This window comes from Echiichthys vipera (genome assembly GCF_963691815.1).
Source record: "Echiichthys vipera genome assembly, chromosome: 2".
In the NCBI taxonomy this organism is placed as follows: domain Eukaryota; kingdom Metazoa; phylum Chordata; class Actinopteri; order Perciformes; family Trachinidae; genus Echiichthys; species Echiichthys vipera.
The window spans coordinates 33059585-33081321 of record NC_139827.1 but is presented as its reverse complement, the minus strand read 5'-3'; the positions used below and the strand labels follow the sequence as shown (position 1 = coordinate 33081321).

Here is a 21737-nt window from a genome sequence, read left to right as displayed (position 1 = left end):
GCCAATCTGATTACACCTGCTTTCCAGGGTCCACCTGAAAAAGGCTGCAGCAGCACAGATATTATTCTATTTCTACTTTCTCATGAGTTCAGCATCCCTCTCATTCTTCTCATCTGAGGTCAAGGATAAAATGAGTACCCCTGAGCAGGAGTCCGCCAGCTCCGGTCTTCTCCCTCTGACGGCCCAGGAAAGGTGGAAAAGCGTCACCAGCGAAAAGTTAAGACCTTTCTAATCTCCGAGTCGCTTAGGTTTTAGGAATTCCTGCAGCCCCTGAACGTCGCCTCGCCGTGCCGGTACGTGAGGAGGCTCGGTTTCCTCCATCATCCCGTTAGTGTTGCGGCTGAGATGACGGATGCTGCAGCTGCCCGGTGCCGGGAGAGAGTGGGAGGGCCGAGCAGCCGGCTGCCATGTAAAGGTCCCTGTGGAGGGGTTGTAAAGATGATATACAGATATTATAGGAAACAATATTTAGGAGCATCACCACAGCTTTGCGTTAGAGCAGCTACAATAACGTTATATTACAGGAATGACAGAACGGTCGATGATTTAGTGATTGAGAGCCTCTGAAGGCCACCGGGGCCGGGCCTTGCTGTCTGCCCGCCGGCTGTACGTGGTGTGTACGGTAACGGTAACGGTAGCCATGAGACTGGTAGCCACAGAAAATCTCCGCTAGCGGTACGATAAGCACCAACCTGCCCCGCTGAATAACATCCACCTGCACAGCTCAGACGGTCCGTTAAAGTCATTCAGGCCTTTAATCTTTCTTTTTTTTTTAAAGACTACGTAGTAAATAATAATTTCACCGAGGCTAAATAAACCGGAGAATGTAGCATAACGTTGGCGTTATCCCATATCTGTCACGGCCAATACAAAGCCAAGTTACTGTCGATAACGGGAGCTGTCAATGACAAGCGGGCTGAGGAGGCACAGCCGACGGCTTACCTCGCAACTCACGTCGGTCTGGAGGGAAATGTCGGCGCGGTCCGGGCTCTGGCGGTCAACTAAACGCACAAATGTCGCCCGGCAGCTCGGCTGTCCGCTGTTGATAATCCGGTGTGAATTCCTGCTTCACGAGCCGTTCGCTGAGGAGACGACTACCGTCATGAAACAGCGGCGTCAAGCTAGCGACAGTGACACAGAGCACTACCGCTCATTTCACAATAAAAGCGTTGAAACCTAAACAGGCGTTATAGTATCCAGTATGCAGTCATATATACAGTTATAACAATGTAATATGTAAGAGCCTAACATTTCAGCAGGATATGACCAAGCAGACTTAATGTAGTGAAAATTGCACGAAAATATAGAAAAGAGTCAGGAGATACGTGCTGATACAGATACTGTAATAAGTATTTTTAAGAAAATGGAAATGGTCTTTCTGTTATATTGATTATTTTTTCCCGACAGACGTAGTTATCATAGTTTGTGTTGAGGACGGAATTGAACTGTTGTTTTTTTGTTTTTGTTTTTTACTGTGTCGAGTTTGACACCTTGGGCTCACACACACACACGCACATGCACACGCACACACACACGCGCGCACACACACTGGGCGGCTGTGATTGGAGCAGATGAGAAGGCAGTCAAACCCTAACAGCTGATTCCGAATCGGTTTCCGACCCCGGAAATGACGCACAATTTGTTCAATATAAATTCATAAGAACGTAATGATATTTAGAAAGAATAATGACAACAACGATGATGATAAGGAGAGGAAAGAGATACTTTGTCGGTAATAATAATAACCACAACAAACATCATTTTAGAGAAGCATTTCCAAATCATCGTCATCTGTCCCCTCCCTCTTCCTCCTCCTCCTTTGTGTGACTTCCTGTTCACGCAGGAGGAAGTGATGAGGGAACTCTCATGTACTCAGGCTTTGGTTTAACCAGTGGAATGATACTATTGCACCATCCTCAGTGCATATTGTGGCCTACTGCATACTAGAATATGGAATATGTATGGTGATATATTTGATATAGCGCTGTATTTTATCAGCGGAAAATGCCACAATTACTTTATTTGGTGCCATGGAACAGTGGCATGCACAAACGTTTTGAAGGGCAGGGGCGAAAATAGGGAAAAAAGGACACATATAGCACATCCTCGCCACTGAAAGGGCACTTTAGCACGAGTTTTGGCTCACAAGAGGGCACTTTAGCACGCATTTTGGCTCACAAGAGGGCACTTTAGCACACATTTTAGCTCACATGAGGGCACTTTAGCACACGTTTTAGCACACGTTTTAGCTCACATGAGGGCACTTTAGCACACGTTTTAGCTCACAAGAGAGCACTTTAGCACACATTTTAGCTCACATGAGGGCACTTTAGCACACGTTTTAGCTCACAAGAGAGCACTTTAGCATACATTTTAGCTCACATGAGGGCACTTTAGCACACGTTTTAGCTCACATGAGGGCACTTTAGCACACGTTTTGGCTGCTGTGAGGGCACTTTAGCATGCGGTTTGGCTGCCGTGAGGGCACTTTAGCATGCGTTTTGGCTGCCGTGAGGGCACTTTAGCACACGTTTTGGCGGCTGTGAGGGCACTTTAGCATGTGTTTTGGCTGCCGTGAGGGCACTTTAGCACACGTTTTGGCGGCTGTGAGGGCACTTTAGCATGTGTTTTGGCTGTCGTGAGGGCACTTTAGCACACGTTTTGGCGGCTGTGAGGGCACTTTAGCATGTGTTTTGGCTGCCGTGAGGGCACTTTAGCGCACGTTTTGGCTGCTGTGAGGGCACTTTAGCATGTGTTTTGGCTGCCGTGAGGACACTTTAGCATGCATTTTGGCTCTCGGGGCACTTTAGCACACATTTTAGCTCAGAAGAGGGCACTTAAGCGCACACTTCAGTGTGATAAAAGTGGCAAAAAATAAGGCAATAAGGCCCTGCTCTCTGATAGGGCCTCTTTCTACTCGGTCAAACGACCTCCTGACCAACTCACATGCAAATTAGGGGCGTATTTGCGAGATTCAATTCAATTCAATTCAATTTTATTTATAGTGCCAAATCATAATAGAAGTTATCTTAGGACACTTTACAAACTAGGTAAAGACCGCACTCTATGATAAACATAGACCCAACAATTCCCCCGTAGAGTACGGTGGCAACGAAAACCTTCCCTATTACAGGCAGGAACGTCAGACAGACCCAGCTCTGTGGAGGACGGACATCTGTCTTGACCGGTTGGGGAGTAAGAAAAGGAGAGAGAAAGAGAGAAAAGACAGACAGATGGACAGAGAGAGACAAAGACAGACACACTTACAGTAACTATAATAATATCTATAGTAATGTGAATATGACTCATATGTTATGGCAGTTAATACAGCATAATAGTAGAAACAAGCACAGCTAAGGTTATAGATTATAATAGTAGCAGGAAGCGTCATGCAGGACCACGGCAGCAGGCACCACCACGATCAGCAGAGACCTGCGAGAAGAAGCTGAATTATAACATGCATTGATGAGACATGAATGATACAGGCAGAGAGGAGAGAAGCTCAGAGTATCTTGAAAAGTATTATCCCCCGGCAGACTAGGCCTATAGCAGCATAATTAAGCAGAACAAAATCAGCTAAAAAATAACAACATTGCTAAGGGCTCGTAAGCCCTGGCTGTAAGATTTATCAAAGAGGAAAGTTTTAAGTTTACTCTTAAATATGGGGACAGTGTCTGCCTCCCGAATAACACTTGGGAGTCGGTTCCACAGGAGAGGAGCTTGGTAGCTGGAGGCTCTGCCTCCCATTCTACTTTTGGAGACTCCAGGAACGACAAGTAGCCCTGCATTCTCAGAGCGTAGAGATCTAGTTGGGTGATACGGTACTATGAGCTCTTTAATATATGACGGAGCCTGACCAATAAGAGCTTTGTAGGTAAGGAGAAGGATTTTAAATTCTATTCTAGATTTTACAGGTAGCCAGTGCAAAGAAGCTAATACAGGATAAATATGTTCTCTTCGATTTGTTTTAGTCAGTACACGAGCTGCAGCATTTTGGACCAACTGGAGACTCTTAACAGACTTATTGGAGCAGCTTGATAGTAGTTTTTCTGCATCTTTCTGAGACACAATGTTCCTAATTTTCGCAATAATACGCAGGTGAAAATATGCATTTCTTGTCGTAAATTTTATGTGAGAATCGAAGGACATATCCTGATCAAAAATAACACCAAGATAGAGATAGATCCACCTTATTCAGGGTATTCGACCATAGTGGAAACGCACCTTATAGGTTACAAGCTTTTATAGAAAACGGTCTGATGTTCCCCGGTCACATTCAAAGCGGGGAACACAGGTATGCTCCCCCCGTGAGGAGCGGGGCATTGCTTGGACCCCGGGAATGCCGCTTACAGCTTTCTCCAAAACTGCTCATCCGTTCAACACTGCACACCCTTGGGTCTTCAGCAACACACCTGCCCAGTGTGAAGTTGATTGGATGATTATTTTCTCAAGATATGTGAAGGACAGTCGGAAATGCAGGGATTTCTTTATAGTTAACCTACCACCTATTAGCCAAACGGTCCCAAATTTGTCATGTCCATTCCGACATCATGTCTACACATGTCCACCAAATGTGGTTGCAATAGCAATAGTAATATTAGCACTGCACACATCATGTGAGCAAACTTTGAGGGCCCGCTCTAGATAAACTGTGAACATCATCAGAAATCTGAAAAGGTCACTTTTTCTGGCTTGGTTCACAGATGTTCTGTAACAAATTTGGTGACGATTGCTCAAAATTTGTAGGAGAAGTAGCAAAACAGCAGATCTGTACAGAGTGGTGGAAAATCAATCCAGACGCAAATTCCCTACATGCTGTATGTTCCAGTGAGGTGGGTTAGGGTTAGGGTTAGGGTTAGGGTTAGGGTTAGTGAGTGAGTTCTGACATTCCTGAGAAGTACACACAATAGATACGTAGACATATGCATCCAGGCTTGTGAGGGCTTGGGAAGAGGCTCTCTTGCGAGATGGTAATAACCTTGAATATATAAGGTTAGAAGGTTAAGGTTAGGCATTCAAATGTATGGTTAAAGGTTGAATATGTAGAATCTTTATTAAAAGCTATATTTCGAGGGGTACAGAGTGAACGTATTGCTTTTCAATAAATAAATATATATATATAAATATATATAAATATATATAGTCTGAATTAATATTTAAAAAATGTTTTGACGGGTTTCATAATGACTTTCTGTCCCGTTGTGTTTCCATTGTAGCAGCAATGGCATTGGGCGTTGCGGGTTGCCAGGGTTGTTTGTTGTTGGGTGCAGCTACTGTATGCTGAGTCAATATAGGCCAAGCATTCACTCCATGGACTGAGATAAAGGAGTTCAACGGCATTAAAATGCACGACCAAATGGCTACGGCTCCTTGATCGCTAACATCACTTTCATCTTTACTTAGCTGGAACGGCTAACGCTAACGGCCTTCAGCCTCACTGTCACGGCTGCAGAAGCTGTTGCTCAGCTCACGCCGATCAGGCTCCATAAACAATGAATCATTTAGAGTTGAGAGCTAGCTAATTGATTACACACTGCTTAACGTTAAATACTGTTGTCAAATGAATGGATTAGTCCAAATGAGTGGTTCCCCTGTTCGATTCATCACTGACATGGAGCAGGCTGATCACTGACACACACTGCAACAAACCTGGCAACCCGACTCCTGGAATTCTTTTTTGTTGTTGCGACTACGATCTTGAGACACTAGATGGAGGTGTTCTGCACATTCTCCATATTCAACCTTTAAGGTTTGTTTAGGTCAGGGTTTGGGCAATTCTGGTCCTAGAGAGCCACTGTCCTGCATGTTTTAGGTTTCTCTCTGCTCAAACACACCTGATTCTAATGATGTGCTTGTTATCAAGCAGCTGATGCTTGTCACAGTTTGATTATTGTTAGACTCAGGTGTGTTAGGGCAGGGAGAAACCTAAAACATGCAGCACATTGGCACTCCAGGACCGGAATTGTTCACCCCTGGTCGACTCAGGAAGCATGTCTCTTTAGAGTTTTCGCAAATCTAGGGGTACCATCTAGACTTGAAGAGTACTTTTCTACCTCTTCCCCACTTTCTACCCCTCTACTTCTGGCCCCTTACTCAGATTACATCCATTTACAAACTCAGCATTCATGTTGATCTCACAAGGTACAAACATTACCCTTGTCACTGTCACAGCTATACATGGCCGACTTAATGCACAATCCCTTTATGAAAGTGTGTATCAGCAGAACACTATAGGGAGGAGAGGGGCCATATCAGTACCACAGACCAGTACAGAGCATAGCATTAAACAGTGGTACAGAGGCATGTGTCTCTTCTTTAGCCTTCCCTTATTGATTGAAATGGGGTGGAACACAACATTTCAGCTGCCAGTATAGTGTATTACTTCCAAGTTCACAAAGCCCTGATGTAAAATTAGAATCACCCTTCCAATATCACAATGAACCAATCACCGGTGACCTGTTCTCTGGCCTGACCAATCAGCGCCTGCTGTGACACATTCGTCCTGATTGACCTCCGTAGTTCGCCCATCTTTCCGCCCCTTTAAATCAGGATTTCTATACTATTCTGCCGACAGCAAACTGCAAAGCCAAAGCAAGCTACCGAGAGTTAACCACAGTAATACAGGAAGTCAGGTTTCCCACCTTCATATTAAAAACGACTATATGTTAAAATGGGTGAGAAAACGCGCCAATGAGTGTAAGATCTAAAAATGTATATATTTATACACATTTATACGTCATGTTTACTTTTTTTTAACAATAAAATCCGTTTTAGGGTCAAACTGTGCATGCACGTTACTACACATTATTTTATTTTTAACATCCTAACCGGAAGTTGCTACCTTCGCACTGTATCGCGCGCAGACAGCTGGCGTTAGCGTGGAGCCATTCATATTGAGCTAACGGCTTCGTCACTGGCTGCCTCGGTATTTTCGGGGTTCTTTACCAGTGTTAGGTATAGTAAAAACAGTTTAATAGAAAATGGCGCTGCTAACACCGCTATTTGCTTTCCTGTACCACCTGCCGCAGGTGTACAAGTGGCTGCTAAAGCCCTACTACATAGCCTCTCTCTTCATGTCGATAGCATTTGTAGCTGTCCGCAAGACGCCTGGCATCTGCGACCATCTGTCCACACAGCGAGAGGACGGCAACTCCTGCGACTTCGACTGGGTCCGTACTAAATGCTATAAAGTCACACATTGCTTTTCAAGAATTGGTATGAGCTAACGTTCGTCGGCCATTGGGACAGAGCTGTGGACAGAGCTGAGGGCTAGCGTTAGCTGGTCGTAGCTATGGAGACAGCGACAGGCCAAACTGCGGTCACACAACTGCAAATCCATTGGCAGAGATGCTTGTGTCATAAAATTTCAATTGTTACTCAATAGAATGAGATGAGGGTGATATATTATATACGGCACATATAGATTGCAGGTCAGCGTTTATTTATGTACAAAAATAACTGTCAATAATGGAGTATCATTATAAGGAGGATCGATGCAGGAGACTAGAATCAAGGCTTTCATAAAAACACAAGACAAATCGTGTGTTAACTTCCCGATTCCACAGTGTTTCCTTACTAAACTGTTACAAGACGTGTTCATTGGGATCATTTATTGTCTTTCAATGGAATCGCGTGGGGGTTCTGTCATATATTGAGATATCGTGATACACAATTAGGTCAAATTGATCGTAATAAAAAGCATAGTAACTAAAACATTTTCGAGTTTAATTTTTTTTAAATGGGAAAATATTCCGTGTGTTTTCGTTTGTAAGGTATCCAGGTCACACAGGTGTATACAACCATATTATTTACACTGTGGTGACTGTTTATTTATTGAATTGCCAGAGAACATGCTATGCTATGCATCAGTATACAGATTTTTTTTTCTAAAGCACACAATCCACAGCTAAGATATACAGCATTTTTTCAGTTAGTAATTTAAAAAAATCAGCAAGAAAATATTGTGTACGTACCCTTTGGCTTTTACCATTATTTACTGACACTGCCTCCAGTCCCTTTACTGACACATTATACAATTATTCTCTCACAAAATGTTGTCAGGTAGTCTGACATTGTGGTGTCCCACAATGACCTGAATGCTTTCAATATAAACAGACTGTTTAACATGACCGCTGGCCACAGTTAAAGGCTGAATATAGAGAGTGAGCAGAACAGCGCCATCTAGTGTCTCAAGATTGTAGTGGCAACAACAAAAAATAACTCCATCACTCGGGTTGCCAGGTTGGTCAGACCTGGCCCAGTAGCCTACAGGAGACCAGAGTCTGTTTGAACCCATCCCCTCCAGAAAATCACACCATAAAAACAAGGATTAGAGGAGTTTGATTGACTGTTAGCACTAGCTGTTAGCATTAGCTGTTACAGCTAAGAAAAACGAAAGTGATGTTAGCGATCAAGGAGAGACGTAGCCATTTGGGCGTGCGTTTTAATGCCGTTTCTCTCCTTTCTCTCAGTTCATGGAGTGAATGCTTGGCCTATATTGACACAGTCTACAGTAGCTGCACCCAACAACAGACAACCCTGGCAACCAGCAACGCTCAACAAAAAAATATAGCTTTTAATAAAGATTCTCCATATTCAACCTTTAAGACATGTCACGTTTGTGTTCTCAGAGGGAGGTGGAGATCCTCATGTTCCTCAGTGCCATAGTCATGATGAAGAACAGACGAGCGAGTGAGTAAATGTCTTCTCTTCTACTTTGTTATGAAATATGATGATATGTCACGTTATTATCTGGTTCCTTGCTGAGTAAAGAACCAGTCACAGGAACTGTAATGATACAAGTGAGAGTAAACCGATGCACTGGGCCACACATTATTTGTTAATCTGTCTTTCCATGTCATCCTCCACTGTGACCAGAATTTAATTAACACAGAAAGTAGCACATTAAATCTCTTGGTTTTGACATTTTAAGGATACTGAATATTAGAAAATAATGGCATCATCCCCCAAAAGCCATTCTGGTTGAATGTTAGAAACAGCACTGCTCAGGACTTGTTGATTCCTTTTCTGGATTTTGGACAAAAGCATGGACCGTGTCTCTGTATCTGTTCACGTCAGTAACGGTGGAGCAGCACGTGGGAAACATCATCCTGTTCAGCAAAGTGGCCAATGTGATCCTGTTCTTCAGACTGGACATCAGGATGGGACTGCTCTACCTGACACTCTGCATAGGTCAGTCCAGCCTTTACACATCTATGTTTCCTGTCTTATCAACCTTATGTTTAACAGATTTTTGGGGATGTTTGTCTTTGCTAGGAACCAACGGGCTTGGAGCTGAGAGCCACAGACAGGTTAGGGAAGTCAAAGTATTGAGAGACGTATTGAAATGGCTCCTGGTTGATTCCATCAGGAAGTGCCAAAAATGTCAGTTCTGAGTGTCCACTAGGGCAGGTTTCATAATGGAGCAGTTTCTCATTGATCCCCATGTTAAACAGACTGTTTTCACAGCATCATTAAATCTGTTTAAGACCTGGGACAGAAAAACATCCTAGTCTGTATGTTTAGGTCATATCTCCATGGCAGCGCTGAGGGGGCTGAATTATTTTGTACCAGGCTAGTTTTAATTTTATTGGAGGTTAAAGTTTATGAATAATTAGGGGCGTGGCCTCTTGAGTGACAGTTAGCCTCTGGCCCTCACTTCTCCTCAGAGGTATACTTCAGCTAGATGGACATATCTCCCTCCCCCCAACGTCACATACATGCCCCTTTTTGGTCAGAGAAAATGAGGCGGAGTCAAAGTCTGACAAGATGGAGAATCCCGTATGTGAGGACGATTGGATCAAGTTGAGAGAACGGACCCCGACGTCCATTTTTTTTATAGTCTATGGTCTGCACATGGATTATCATATCATAGTTTATTTACAGTGCCAAATCATAACAAAAGTTATCTCAAGACACTCTATGACTTATTCATTATTTACTGAGACCCAGCAAAATTCCTGAAAAAAACCCGATATTGAGTTCAGATATTGAGAACGAGATGGTATATTGACACTGTTTTTAGTATTTTCGTTACAGGAGCGGTTGATGTTAGCAGAGAGTTGTGGTCGTGCTGCAGGCGTCTTTGGATAGTTCTCACGTTAGCCACGGTGTAGCCTTTGGTACTCATGCTGAGTATATGTGTTTTGAACATATGAACCATATCTACATTGACTGATCAGCTCAGTCTTGGTGTTTCTGTGTCACAGACTTCCCCTCACTTGCTGCGCTGGGTGGGGAAATAAAGTCATGAATCAGTTAAACACTGTTCCCATGGAGCCGACATGAAACTATTTTAGTACTTTAGTAAATGTCTGTCAGTCAGCTGGTGAAGGCAGGTTATCCAGCCGCTGTCACTTGGCTAGGGAGGAGATGGGGACTCAAGTTTGAGACTCTGACTTGAGTTGCTCTTAAGTCGCACACAAATGTGACTTGACACTTGACGTGGACTCGAGATTTGAGACTTGTCATTTTATTTCTGTACATTTTGGAGCATTAACATCAGGAGCAGAAAGTCCTTCTCCCCCACAGAGATGTGTGAGCGGCCACACTCCACAGATGACACAGAGCACATCACCTGCTTCTGCTGCTGTAGTTTCATTACCGTTATATTGTTTGTCATATTAGCTTTAATAACCTCAGGCACAGCCGGAACAAAAGAATCACAGAATACAACATCTGTGTTAAGATCAGCTGCATAAACTGTCAACGTTAGTTTTTTATTAATGTCAGCTAAAGGCAAGTTTATGTTACAGGTTTATTTTTGACCACATAACATTAATGTTACTGCGTTATTAGCTTTAGCCATTACACTGCATTTGAGAGGCTGGAGGATTTTTTATTTATTTAACCTTTATTATTCAGGAAAAGCTCTCTGACATTAAACATCTTTTCTCAGAGTGTCCTGAGACAGACCGCAGCAGGACTGACAACGTTTCTGACAAACATAACAGCAGCCAATACAAAATGCATGACTATAACACAATACAAATATAGCAAATAACAAGTAAAACAGCAAATCTACATCAGAATTGCTCATATTCATGAATATATCAGTCAGAATATGTCTGCCTCCAAGTTATTATCAAATGTCTTCAAATCCTCCAATGAGAGCAGGACCTGGAGCAGCTAATTAGTTCAGGTAAACTTTGTTTATTTACACTAGATTATAAACTGTCATTAGTTGGAACCTTGAGTAATTATACAATACAGTTGCACTTCAACTCTATTATTATTTATTAAAACAATAAGAGTAGGACTTGCAGAGACTTGACTCAGACAGGCAAAAAGTGGCTTATGACCATCTCTGCTTCTGACAGACAGCAGAGACCCAACCGTTCTCCTAACTTCACCCGTACGTAGGCTTCGTGTTCGTCAGGTCCCGACACTGTGACTATAACTTGTAGCCTGATGTTAAAGAAGCTGTGGGGCTCACATGTTAGGTGTCTGTGTTACGCGGCACTATCTTCTTACAGTGTTTACATATTGTTCGTGTCTTATCTGTCCCTCTGTTGCTGTTTAGTCATTTACACATTGATATTGCGAGACACCTTTTTTAGCTTGATGAGAAATATCGTCACATTTAAATATTGTGGGATCTCGTGGGATGATACCTCGTCACACCCCTACATAATTCACAAAAATAGTAGAGTGTGGAACCAATGCTTTGTAAATGACTTCTACAAAACAATTATCCAATTTTGTGTCTATTGATGTTCTGTGAGTCAACTAATCAGTTTATCATGGGCCCCAATTCTGCAGATATAAAGTGCTAACGTCCTCCTGTTGTGTTGGTTCTCTGTGTTCAGTGTTCCTGATGACCTGTAAGCCCCCTCTTTACATGGGACCGGAGTACATCAAATACTTCAGCGACAAAACCATCGATGTGAGTCAAAATGGCTGACTTGTTTCTAGAGTCAGTTTGTCCCTTACCAAGAGAAAAGACCTGTACATGTTGTTTGTAATTATAAATCCAAATGTGTGTGTGTCCAGGATGAGCTGGACGGAGACACTCGTGTGACGTGGATTGTTGAGTTTTTCGCTAACTGGTCTCCAGAGTGCCAGTCCTTTGCATCGGTCTATGCCGATCTCTCTCTCAAGTAAGACTCCTTCTGCCCACTCAGTGAAAGTCCAAAGTCCCCTCAGTGTCTTTAACAAGGGTCAGCTGAGTTCATTTTGGCTTCCTGTGTTTCAGGTATAACTGTGCTGGTCTCAAGTTTGGTAAAGTGGACATTGGACGTTATGGAGAGGTTTCCAAAAAGTAAGACTTCTCTTTTCTCTTTTGTTTTGAAGACGTTTGTGTCATTAGGTGCGATTCCTTCAGGGTAAAATGTGGCCACTCGGAAAGTTTCAGGCCACGCCCTCTCAAATGGCCGTTCACTCGCCGTGTTTCCATTACAAAAAAAGGACCAGAGGGTTTTACGAGAGGCTGGGGGTGACGTATCACTCTCAATGGGTTTAGATCGCCACATGCAGCAAAGGACCACAGGTCAGAATCCAACCCGGCCGCTGCAGCACTAATTTAACAAGCCCGTGCAAAGATGTGCATGCACAGAACATTTTCTGCGCTGTGTTCTTCTACACAACTGGATAAAAGTGTCTACCTTATTTTCACGACCATAAGGCGCACCGTACTAAAAGGCGCAGTCTCAGTTATGTGTGCCATTACTGTATTTAACACACACATACGGCGCACCGGATTATAGGGCGCAAGTTTTATATACCGGTACATATTCTCTACTACGTTTAAATACCTCTACTGCGTATTTAAAAATAGAGCGGGAGCAAAACTGAGTATGTATTTCATGTATTTATTACATGTATTTATTACAAAGTATTTAATCAAAGCCATCAAAGTCATCATCCTCTGTTTTCTGAATTAAACAGCTGCGCTAAATCAGACATGCCAGTTTCCCCTTCTTCGCTGTCAGAGTCACTTTCCGTGCCGTGCGGCTCCTCGGAAATGATGCCGGCTTTTGCGAAAGCTCGAACAACAGTGCCAGCAGACACGTTAGCCCAAGCATCTACAATCCATCCGCAAACTGTGGCGTAACTTGCCCGGCGCTGCCTTCCACTTTTTGTGAAACTGATCTCCGTCGGTCATCCATCGCTCCCACGCCGCTCGCAGCCTTACTTTAGACGGCCGGTTCACACCGATGTCGAGCGGTTGAAGTTCCTTTGTCAGACCTCCCGGAATAACAGCAAGCACAGCGTTCATTTGTTTCACCTTGTTTTTCACATCGGCTGTGAGATGGGCACGCATGGAGTCACAGATTAACAGCGATGGTGATGCACGGAAAAAACCACCTGGTCTCCTTACATACACCTCCCTCAGCCACTCTTTCATCATCTCCTCATCCATCCAGCCCTTTTCATTTGCCTTAATAACGACTCCAGCTGGAAAAGTCTCTTTAGGCAAAGTCTTCCTCTTAAAAATCACCATAGGCGGCAGTTTCTGTCCATTTGCGTGGCAGCCAAGCACAACAGTAAACGAAGCTTTTTCATACCCCGTTGTGCGTATCGCTACCGTTCTTGTCCCCTTCTCCACCGTGTGACTCACCGGGATGTCAAAAGTGAGCGGCACCTCGTCCATGTTGGTGATGTGGCTTGGCTGGATGCTTTTGTCGGCGATGTGTTCGCTGCAGAAGGAGTGGAAGCTCGCCAGCTTTTTATTATAATCCGCCGGACGTTGCTGCGCTACTGTAGTCCTGGTCCGGATAACGAAAGCACCACGACGGACCTCCTTGAAAATGTTCAATTTTCATTTCTTCCGCTAGCGTTACTGCTTTTAGTTCGAACAGTGACCGTCGAAACGCTCGCCCCACTCGTTCTTTGCTCAATGATCCACCGCTCAAGTCTTTCCTCCAACTCGGGCCACCTCGCCTTATGTCCGCGGAAACTCAGCAGCGTCTTCTTTACCTGTCGGAGTTCGTTTTCCATCTTCCTCCACTTGCGAACCATCGATTCATTAATCTTGAATTCTCTCGCGGCTGCTCGATTTCCATGTTCCTCTGCGTAGCTGATAGCCTTCAGTTTAAACTGTGCTTCATAGGCGTGTCTCTTTGCCATTCTCAGGGTTGTTATCACAACAATGTTCTGCATAAAGCACATACCTGTTCTTTTATACACAATCCACGCCCACTATCCCCCTTGTACGTTCTCACGGTGGTCTCAACAACGTCCGCAGTAACACACATAGGGCGCACCGCACTATAGGGCGCGGCGCACATTTTGAGGAAAAAAAAAGATGTTTATTTGCGCCTTATAGTCGCGAAAATACGGTACTCTACTTCACCATGTTGTTGTGGCGTCTGTTCTACCACACGTCACATCCTGCTGAGAGTTACATCTAATCAGCAACCACCAATCAGCAAAACAGCCCTGCTCTGCGAGAGGGCCAAGAAACGGCCACTCAAACGGCCGCTCGAGCGACTCATATGTAAATTAGGGGCGTTTAGGCGAGATAGACCCTCCTTATTCCGGGTATTCGACCCTAATGGAAACGCACCTATATTTAGATGTGAGAGAGGACTGACCATATGTGTCAACATGTTGTTCTGCTCTGTATAGGTACAGGGTGTCCACATCTCCGCTGTCCAAGCAGCTTCCCTCCTTGGTGTTGTTTCAGGGAGGGAAGGAGGTGATGCGGCGCCCCCAGGTGGACAAGAAGGGCAGAGCCGTATCCTGGAGCTTCACTGAGGTCAGACTGGGACCATTAATTAGTGATGAGCAAATGAGGCTTCATGGACGCCTTTCTATGCCGTCGAGTGGGCTCAGAAAATGAAGAAAATGGTTCATATAGGTTAATGGAGCCCCGTTTGCCCAACACTGCTGTTAATAAGAACCTGCATAATATTATCAAATGTGTTTTTTAACTAGTAACAAGTCAGAGAAAGTCTTGTGGAGTCCTGGAAAAGGATTTGAGCATTCTCCGACTTTCCTTTAACTGAGAATGAACTACTGATGTGTCCGAGCCCAAACAGAAAACACGCTGAGTTCTGTGCAGGATCATATTAACCTTCAAATGGTTACGTTAAGTTTTATCAAGGAGAGTATTTTGAATATGTTATGTTTTGGAAACTTGCTGAAGTGATTTTTGGGGAAATTTAATCTTTTTGAAAGTACTTTGAGTTGATTTTTTTGGGGGGGGCTAAATTGTGTGATGTCGATTGTTGGATGGACTCATGTACTCGCAAATACCCAATCCAGCATTTTATGCAGCAACTCTAGCCAACACCTCCCACAAACAGTGCCCATCAAATTAGTCTATTTATTTTTTTAGTAAGGCAGATCTTCTAGATCATCAAAAATATCTCTAAATAAGCATGGAAACACTGAGTATGGACAGGGTTATTACAACAACCAATAATCCTTTCACTGTACATATAGGTGTGTAATAATCCATCCAACCATCAGTCAATCAGCCATTATAGTCAGTAATCAATAGGCCTTAGAAATGTTTGGATATTGGTGCCAGTATGATACTGAGTCACACTTTCCCCCATTACTTTAGTCTGAGGAACAAAACATGATTTGAATGCTGTTTTCTATAAAAATATGCCAAACTTCTCGAACCCACCGTGAAGTGAACTTATATAATAGTAAAGAGCTGCGCTTACAGGGTTAAAACATTTATTATCGCTTAAAGTCTAGTACGCACATAAGCACAGGGTTGATACCCAATAAAACACTACTATTTAACCACTTTACATTGCTTTTCTCCGGGCTCTCGGATTAAAAAATGAACAGGAAGTGTAGAGGCCACAGCTTTGAATGACTTCAGCACATCTGCACCCACAGGACATCACTAGTTTCTCACACTGCTCTGGTTTGACCTTAGTCCATTCTGACTCAGTCTCTTCCACAGTTCACTAACTGGAGTGGGTTTCATACAAATTACTTTGTCACAGAGGATTTTCCAGAAATTTTAGTTTGTGATGTTGAAGGTCAAACAACTTCATTTGCTTCACCGTTGTCTCCAGAAAACGCATGTGTGCACTCGAGTAAATGCACCAACGCATGTGCAGCGTTGTCACATGCAGTTTTCTGGTTCTAGTTTTCAGTTTTCTATTAAAACATCACCCATCCAACAGATATCTATTTAGGGGTACAGGTTTTGCTGTTTGCTGTCCCTATTTTCTTTTTTTTTAAATGTTAAAACGGCCAAGAATTGGTTGCCAATTTCTCAAAATAGTTGATAGTATATAAATGGCAACCTGTCACCGTGGATACATAGGTAATCGGTAAACAAACTATTTCAGCGATCAAAAGTAGTTGGTGAATAACTCGTCAGTAGTTGGGTGGACAGTATATGTATGCCACAGAGTGTCCATGTCTATGTAGTGTGTTCCTCCGGGACATTTCTGACCTGCAGCACGGGACTATTTACTTCCAGGTTCGAAGAAAACTGAGTTTACTTCAAAGCTGAGTATCTTTTGGGTTGCACCTTCTTTCATGTAGCACAGGTCCAAACAGGTGTGGGTCATTGTGGGTTCCTGAAAGCTGTATCCAAGAATAACATTCCATCCCACATAGTGAATAGTGGAGGTGTTTTTTTAGATTGAAATGAACTCTCATAAATACCAGCCTGTCTCTCCCCACCAGGAGAACATCATCCGAGAGTTCAACCTGAACGAACTCTATCAGAAATCCAAGAAGCTCAACAAGACCAAAGAAGACAAGGTCAGCCTGTCCCAGTTCCCCCCGGTCCCCGAGGAGGACGAGCCAGAGCAGCAAGGAGCCCCAGCAGAGGCTCCGGAGTCTGAATCCAAGAAGGACAAATAAGAACGCTTGTATCACTCAGCTTTCACTCGTGGATGGAACTTGTGGGTCCAGGTCAGCCCCCCAACCCCCCCTCAAAGTGTTCAGGTTGTTCCCCGGCTGTGGATCACAGTACTTCAACATCTCCAACACCATAACCCCCCCCCCCCCCCCCCCCCCTTTAAACCCAATCTTTCCCTCAATAAAGAGCAAAGAGAACAAGTGGACACTTTAGCGGAGGAGCTAACTGGGACACAGTAGAGCAGCTGGAGTGATGCTGAAGCCTGGCCCAGTGTGTCACTGTAAGGCCTGTGATGTGCAGTACACCACACATTCTGATGGTTAAAGCTGTGAAGTCTGAGTGACTGCTGATTAACAGTAAGGGAGCAGTGAATGTGATGCTACTTTGTTGTTTTACATTTCTTATGCCACTAATTTAAGTAGATTAGAGTAGATTTTTTTTAACGTCATTCTATGAGTAAGTGTTTATTTATGTTCTAACTCAGCGGTACACAGAGTCTGACTGACAGTTCCTCTGCAGTGTTAAACAGTGGATTCAGGTTCCTGGTGGTGTTGGTTTGAATTGAAAGATAACATATGGGAGCACTTGTTTAAAGTGAAATTCCGGCGTAAAATCATCCCATGTTCTTTTTCAACACTTGCATACATCAAATAAGCCATCAAGACAGTTTTTTAGTGTATAAACTATTAATGGAGAAATCCAGGAGAGTCGCTAGCAGCGGGACGTGGCTAACACTGATTAGCTCGGGGCAGTACGAATACTGCTGAAAATAACAGCAAACCTCTGCAGCAGCATGAGAAGAGTCCCTACACAGAAAAAGCACCAACAACGTAGTTGGTGAACCCAGAGTTTATTAAAAGAGTGTTTTAAAGACTTACCTACTGGCCCCTGTACCAGCTCCTCTCATAGTAAAGTCCATTACAGTGGATTACCAAAGTCAATCCAAAAGGAAAGAGCCCATTGGTGCTTTGTTTTCTGTGTACGGACTCTTCTCATGCTGCTGCAGAGGTTTGGTGTTATTTTCAGTAGTATTAGAGGTTAAAAAAGACGATTGAATGCCTTCACCGTGCTGCCCCGAGCTAATCAGTGTTAGCCACATCCGGCTGTTACCAAATCTACAGGATTTCTCCGTTAATAGTTCATATACGAACAAAACTGTCTTGATGGTTTATTTGATGTATGATGTATCATTAGACACAACGGCAACCCTCGCCCCCCTTGAATTTCAAGTAAATTTTCTTTAATTGTATTTTCTGAATAGTGTCAGATCCCAACAGGAGTCATTTAAGGATCCCTTTCCTATAGAACAAATCTGTCCTTTTAGTAAACAAACTAAACAGACTTAAGTTATTTATCTTATTTACACGACAGCATGTGAATTCTCTACACGGTCGCGTGTTTACAATTCTCAGAAAACTCCGACAGCGTTGGAGATTCACTTCAAGGATTGTTTGGGAAGAGGCTCCAGAATTACATTACTATACGCCGGAATTACACTTTTAACATAAACACATCTGCATGGGTGGTGTTAAAGGCCATCCACACCAACAACTGTAACTATAATGATAACTATAAAGAGCATCCACACTGCTCAACGATAACGCACTGTAAGCAGTGACACCAAGCACGTGCTGGTGTGCTGCACGCTCCAGTGCATGCCCCTCCTCTTCTGCATTATTGTTTCCTAAATACATCAATTATATAAAAGAAGTCAAATAGCAGATTCAACATTCATAATGCACTTGACTTAGCTTTTATTTGTCATCATTATAAGAATATGATTATTAAGAGGAGAACCGTTGAAGAGTGGCCGCTGCGGTGCATCTTTCAGCAGCACAGAGGCAAGGAGCAAGAGCGACGGTGTTTCAGTAAGTGCACTTTATTTACTACGTAGAGTTTGAACCTCATGCACTGTAAAATCACATGGAGACTGACTAGCTGTCAGTCTTGGACCAAGGTGTCAAACAAGGTCATGCCGTTTCAAAATCTACCAAGATTCAGCTGTGGCATTGCTTATTTCTTGCCTAAATTTCAGCAATAGATTTGGTGGAGTGTTAGAGAATAACAGTTTATGAGCTCCTTCTTTGGAAAAACCTAGTTCCATCAACGGCTTATTGAGTGGAGCCAGAGTCCTCTAGCACCGTCAACGCCTCTGGTGGAAACACCCCATTAGAACATTTTTAAAAACAGTATAGTTCTAGTTCTTGTTGTATACTAAAGAGTTTGTGTCCCTATTCCTCCCTGGGGACTTGAACCCGCACTAATGTGGACAGACTAAGCTCATCTCTACTGTCAGTTTCATCCTATTTTATCGACACATTCCACCTCATCTGTGTGTGTTCTACATTCAGTGTCTCTCAGAGAGATAGCCTGACTTCATGTCTTCATTCAGGCTGGGCGTTCATGGCTAACTTGCAAGATATTATCTTCTTTGACAACACTTTCAGGTTGTATACTGATCGGGTTGCACTTTTTTTTAACTGTGTTGCCAACAAGATGACCAGTGTTTTAATGTTTTCAAAAACAAGCAGTGCTCGAGCTTCAGCATCCACCGGCTTCTCAACCCCCAGTCGGTTTTGTTACTTTGGCAGCAGTCTCAGTCAAAAAGTACTGTAAAATACCACTCCAATTATTATTATTACTAAAAACAAGCAACGACCGATCTGGCAGATATTCGTCTCGATTCTAAAATGAGTCAGGAGCGACCAGTGTTGGGATTAAATCATAAACTGTAAAAAGTAATGGCCGTAGCCACTGTGATGTCAACCATTGGTTTATGGAATACGGTTTGAAGCCAGGAGTTTGGCATTTGGCCGTCGTCATCTTGGTATTTTGGAGCCAGAAGTGACCATATTTGGAGGTCAGAGCTGAGGAAGAGTGCTAACTTTCAATGTTGCTGCACTAAGCTAATCGTCAAAGAGAGAAACTTGACTAATATTAAACCTGCTGCTGGACTTTTGCCAGCAGGTAAGCAGGAAACACTGGCACTGGTGCTGTTCATCTGCTTGTACTGAAGGGGCACAGTGCTGGTTGAAAATCAATAGTTTCCCTCAAGTTACCAGCTAATGCTAGCACTATCTAGCTAGCTTGGTTAGCAAGCTACAACCACTGCACACTGATCAAGTTATTTTTAGGTGCCCAAGGTCTTACAATTAACTTTGAAGTGAAACACACAGTGACAGGGTCAAAGTCCTGAGACTTTAACACATAGATGCCTCAAGCCTGACTAACAGGTGGCCGTGTAGCCCCGCCCTAAAACAACCCCTGCTTTTTCGTCTAATTGACTCTAAATGTGACCGCAATTTACAAAAAACATCATGATGTATTGAAGAAGACTTGAAACATTCAAAAGAAGGGTCCACTTCTCATTGACTTCTATAAAATCTGACTTCATTTTGGAGCCAGGGGAGTCGTCCCCTGCTGGACATTAGAAAGAATGCAGGTTAAAGGCACTTCTAGTGATGTCCAAATAAAGCATTAGTCGTATTCTTTGAGTCCACTGGATGGAGCTCTTGGTTTAAAGAAAAGGACTCAATGAATGGTGATTCAGTGTGTTTTTAAGCCTTTGTTGAGCAGAGAGCTCCATCTAGTGGACTTTAGTGAAAATAAAGAAAATGTTTCAAGAAGCTTCATTCGGAAATCACCAGGCATTTCCACATTGGCGCCAGTTTTCAGGCTTGGAAGCTACGTCCATTACTTTTTATAGTCTATGCTTGAAACTGGGCTCAATCTATCTTGTGTTTCCTAGCAAAGAAGTCCTGAATCGTACTTTAAAGATGCTCGAGCACTGTTATTAGCTCAACATTAAAATGATTGCAGGACTTTGGTTTAAAACTATACCTGCAGAAATAATGAAATTCTCATCAGCTGTTTTTCCTGCTAATTAGTTAGTTAGCATGCACTAAACTATGCTAGTGGTAAACATCATACCTGCTAAACATTAGCATGCTGATGTTAACCACTTTTAGTCGATTTTTCTCTTGCAACTGATATTTAACGATTATCATCATCTTAGGAATCCTACTTCATATCGAGTGACCTGCATTAGGCCCCGAGCCTGGGGTTGAGAAACTGGTTCACCCATTGGATGCCATTTAATGACATGAAACAGTGGCATGTTGCACAGTTCTATCAGTACAGTGCCATGATACCGGTACATGTGGCGGTCCTCACTGGATCTTTTAGACTTTCCACTCAGAGTCTGAAGTGATGGTGGCCAATCAGATGTCAAACCCTCATTCTGCTCACCTGTGATTGGCCTAATGATGAGGTGAGAGCACGTCTGCAGCGTCCGACTGAAGTCTGGTCTCGATGACACCACGTCACGTTCCAGGATTGTGTAATTGTGTTAACACATCCACTTTTGTTTTGATTTGATTTGTTTTTAATAAACTGCTGCTTCTTCTGGTATTAGGAACTGATAACTAGAGCTTTTGAGGCATTCCGTTGAAATTTCCAGCATTATTTCCTCCTTTCTTGCTAACATTCCTAATCAGTTTTGAGCTGGTTTCCCTGTAGGAAACATGTGCACACATACTGTTTCATCCGCTTTCTGAAGAATGTGACTTTATTCCTTAATTATTCTTTTATTACTAAAACGGTTTTTGTATTGTACACATCTTGTGGGATTGATTTGACCTTTTTGTCATATTGCATTTTATTCCAAGGCTTGTATGTATATTTGCTCCTGTACATGAAGTCTGGCCTGTTTTTATTATTCATGCAATAAAACCATGTGCACATGAAGTATTTCAATGCAGCCTTCCTTCTTCAGATAAATGCTAGTTTGTTTCTGTGCTGCGTTGACTCTCCAGTGTTCCTCTGAAGCCCTCAGCAGCTTTTATTTCCACATTAAACTGAGCGACCAGAGAAACAGAACATGCAATATAACTAAACATAGATACTAAATACTACAAATAGTTTTTAAACATATAGCCTATCATCACTGTTTATATAA

General features: G+C 43.1%; 1 protein-coding gene across 1 annotated transcript; it reads left to right on the top strand.

Annotated features, from left to right (window-relative positions):
* Positions 1-6906: 6906 nt before the first annotated feature.
* Positions 6907-21411, top strand: tmx2b (thioredoxin-related transmembrane protein 2b). The gene is made up of 8 exons (XM_083934279.1): positions 6907-7169; positions 8631-8691; positions 9079-9192; positions 11808-11884; positions 11992-12098; positions 12194-12259; positions 14569-14698; positions 16603-21411. The coding sequence occupies exons 1-8, from the start codon at positions 6981-6983 to the stop codon at positions 16780-16782; spliced, it is 924 nt and encodes a 307-aa protein (XP_083790405.1). The 5' UTR covers positions 6907-6980; the 3' UTR covers positions 16783-21411.
* Positions 21412-21737: the final 326 nt, after the last annotated feature.

Coding starts and splice junctions, on each gene's coding strand:
- tmx2b (XM_083934279.1), top strand. CDS start 6,981: ATGGCGCTGCTAACACCGCTATTTGCTTTCCTGTACCACCTGCCGCAG. Junction 11,885..11,991: donor TCAGCGACAAAACCATCGAT/GTGAGTCAAAAT, acceptor GTGTGTGTCCAG/GATGAGCTGGACGGAGACAC. Junction 14,699..16,602: donor TATCCTGGAGCTTCACTGAG/GTCAGACTGGGA, acceptor TCTCCCCACCAG/GAGAACATCATCCGAGAGTT.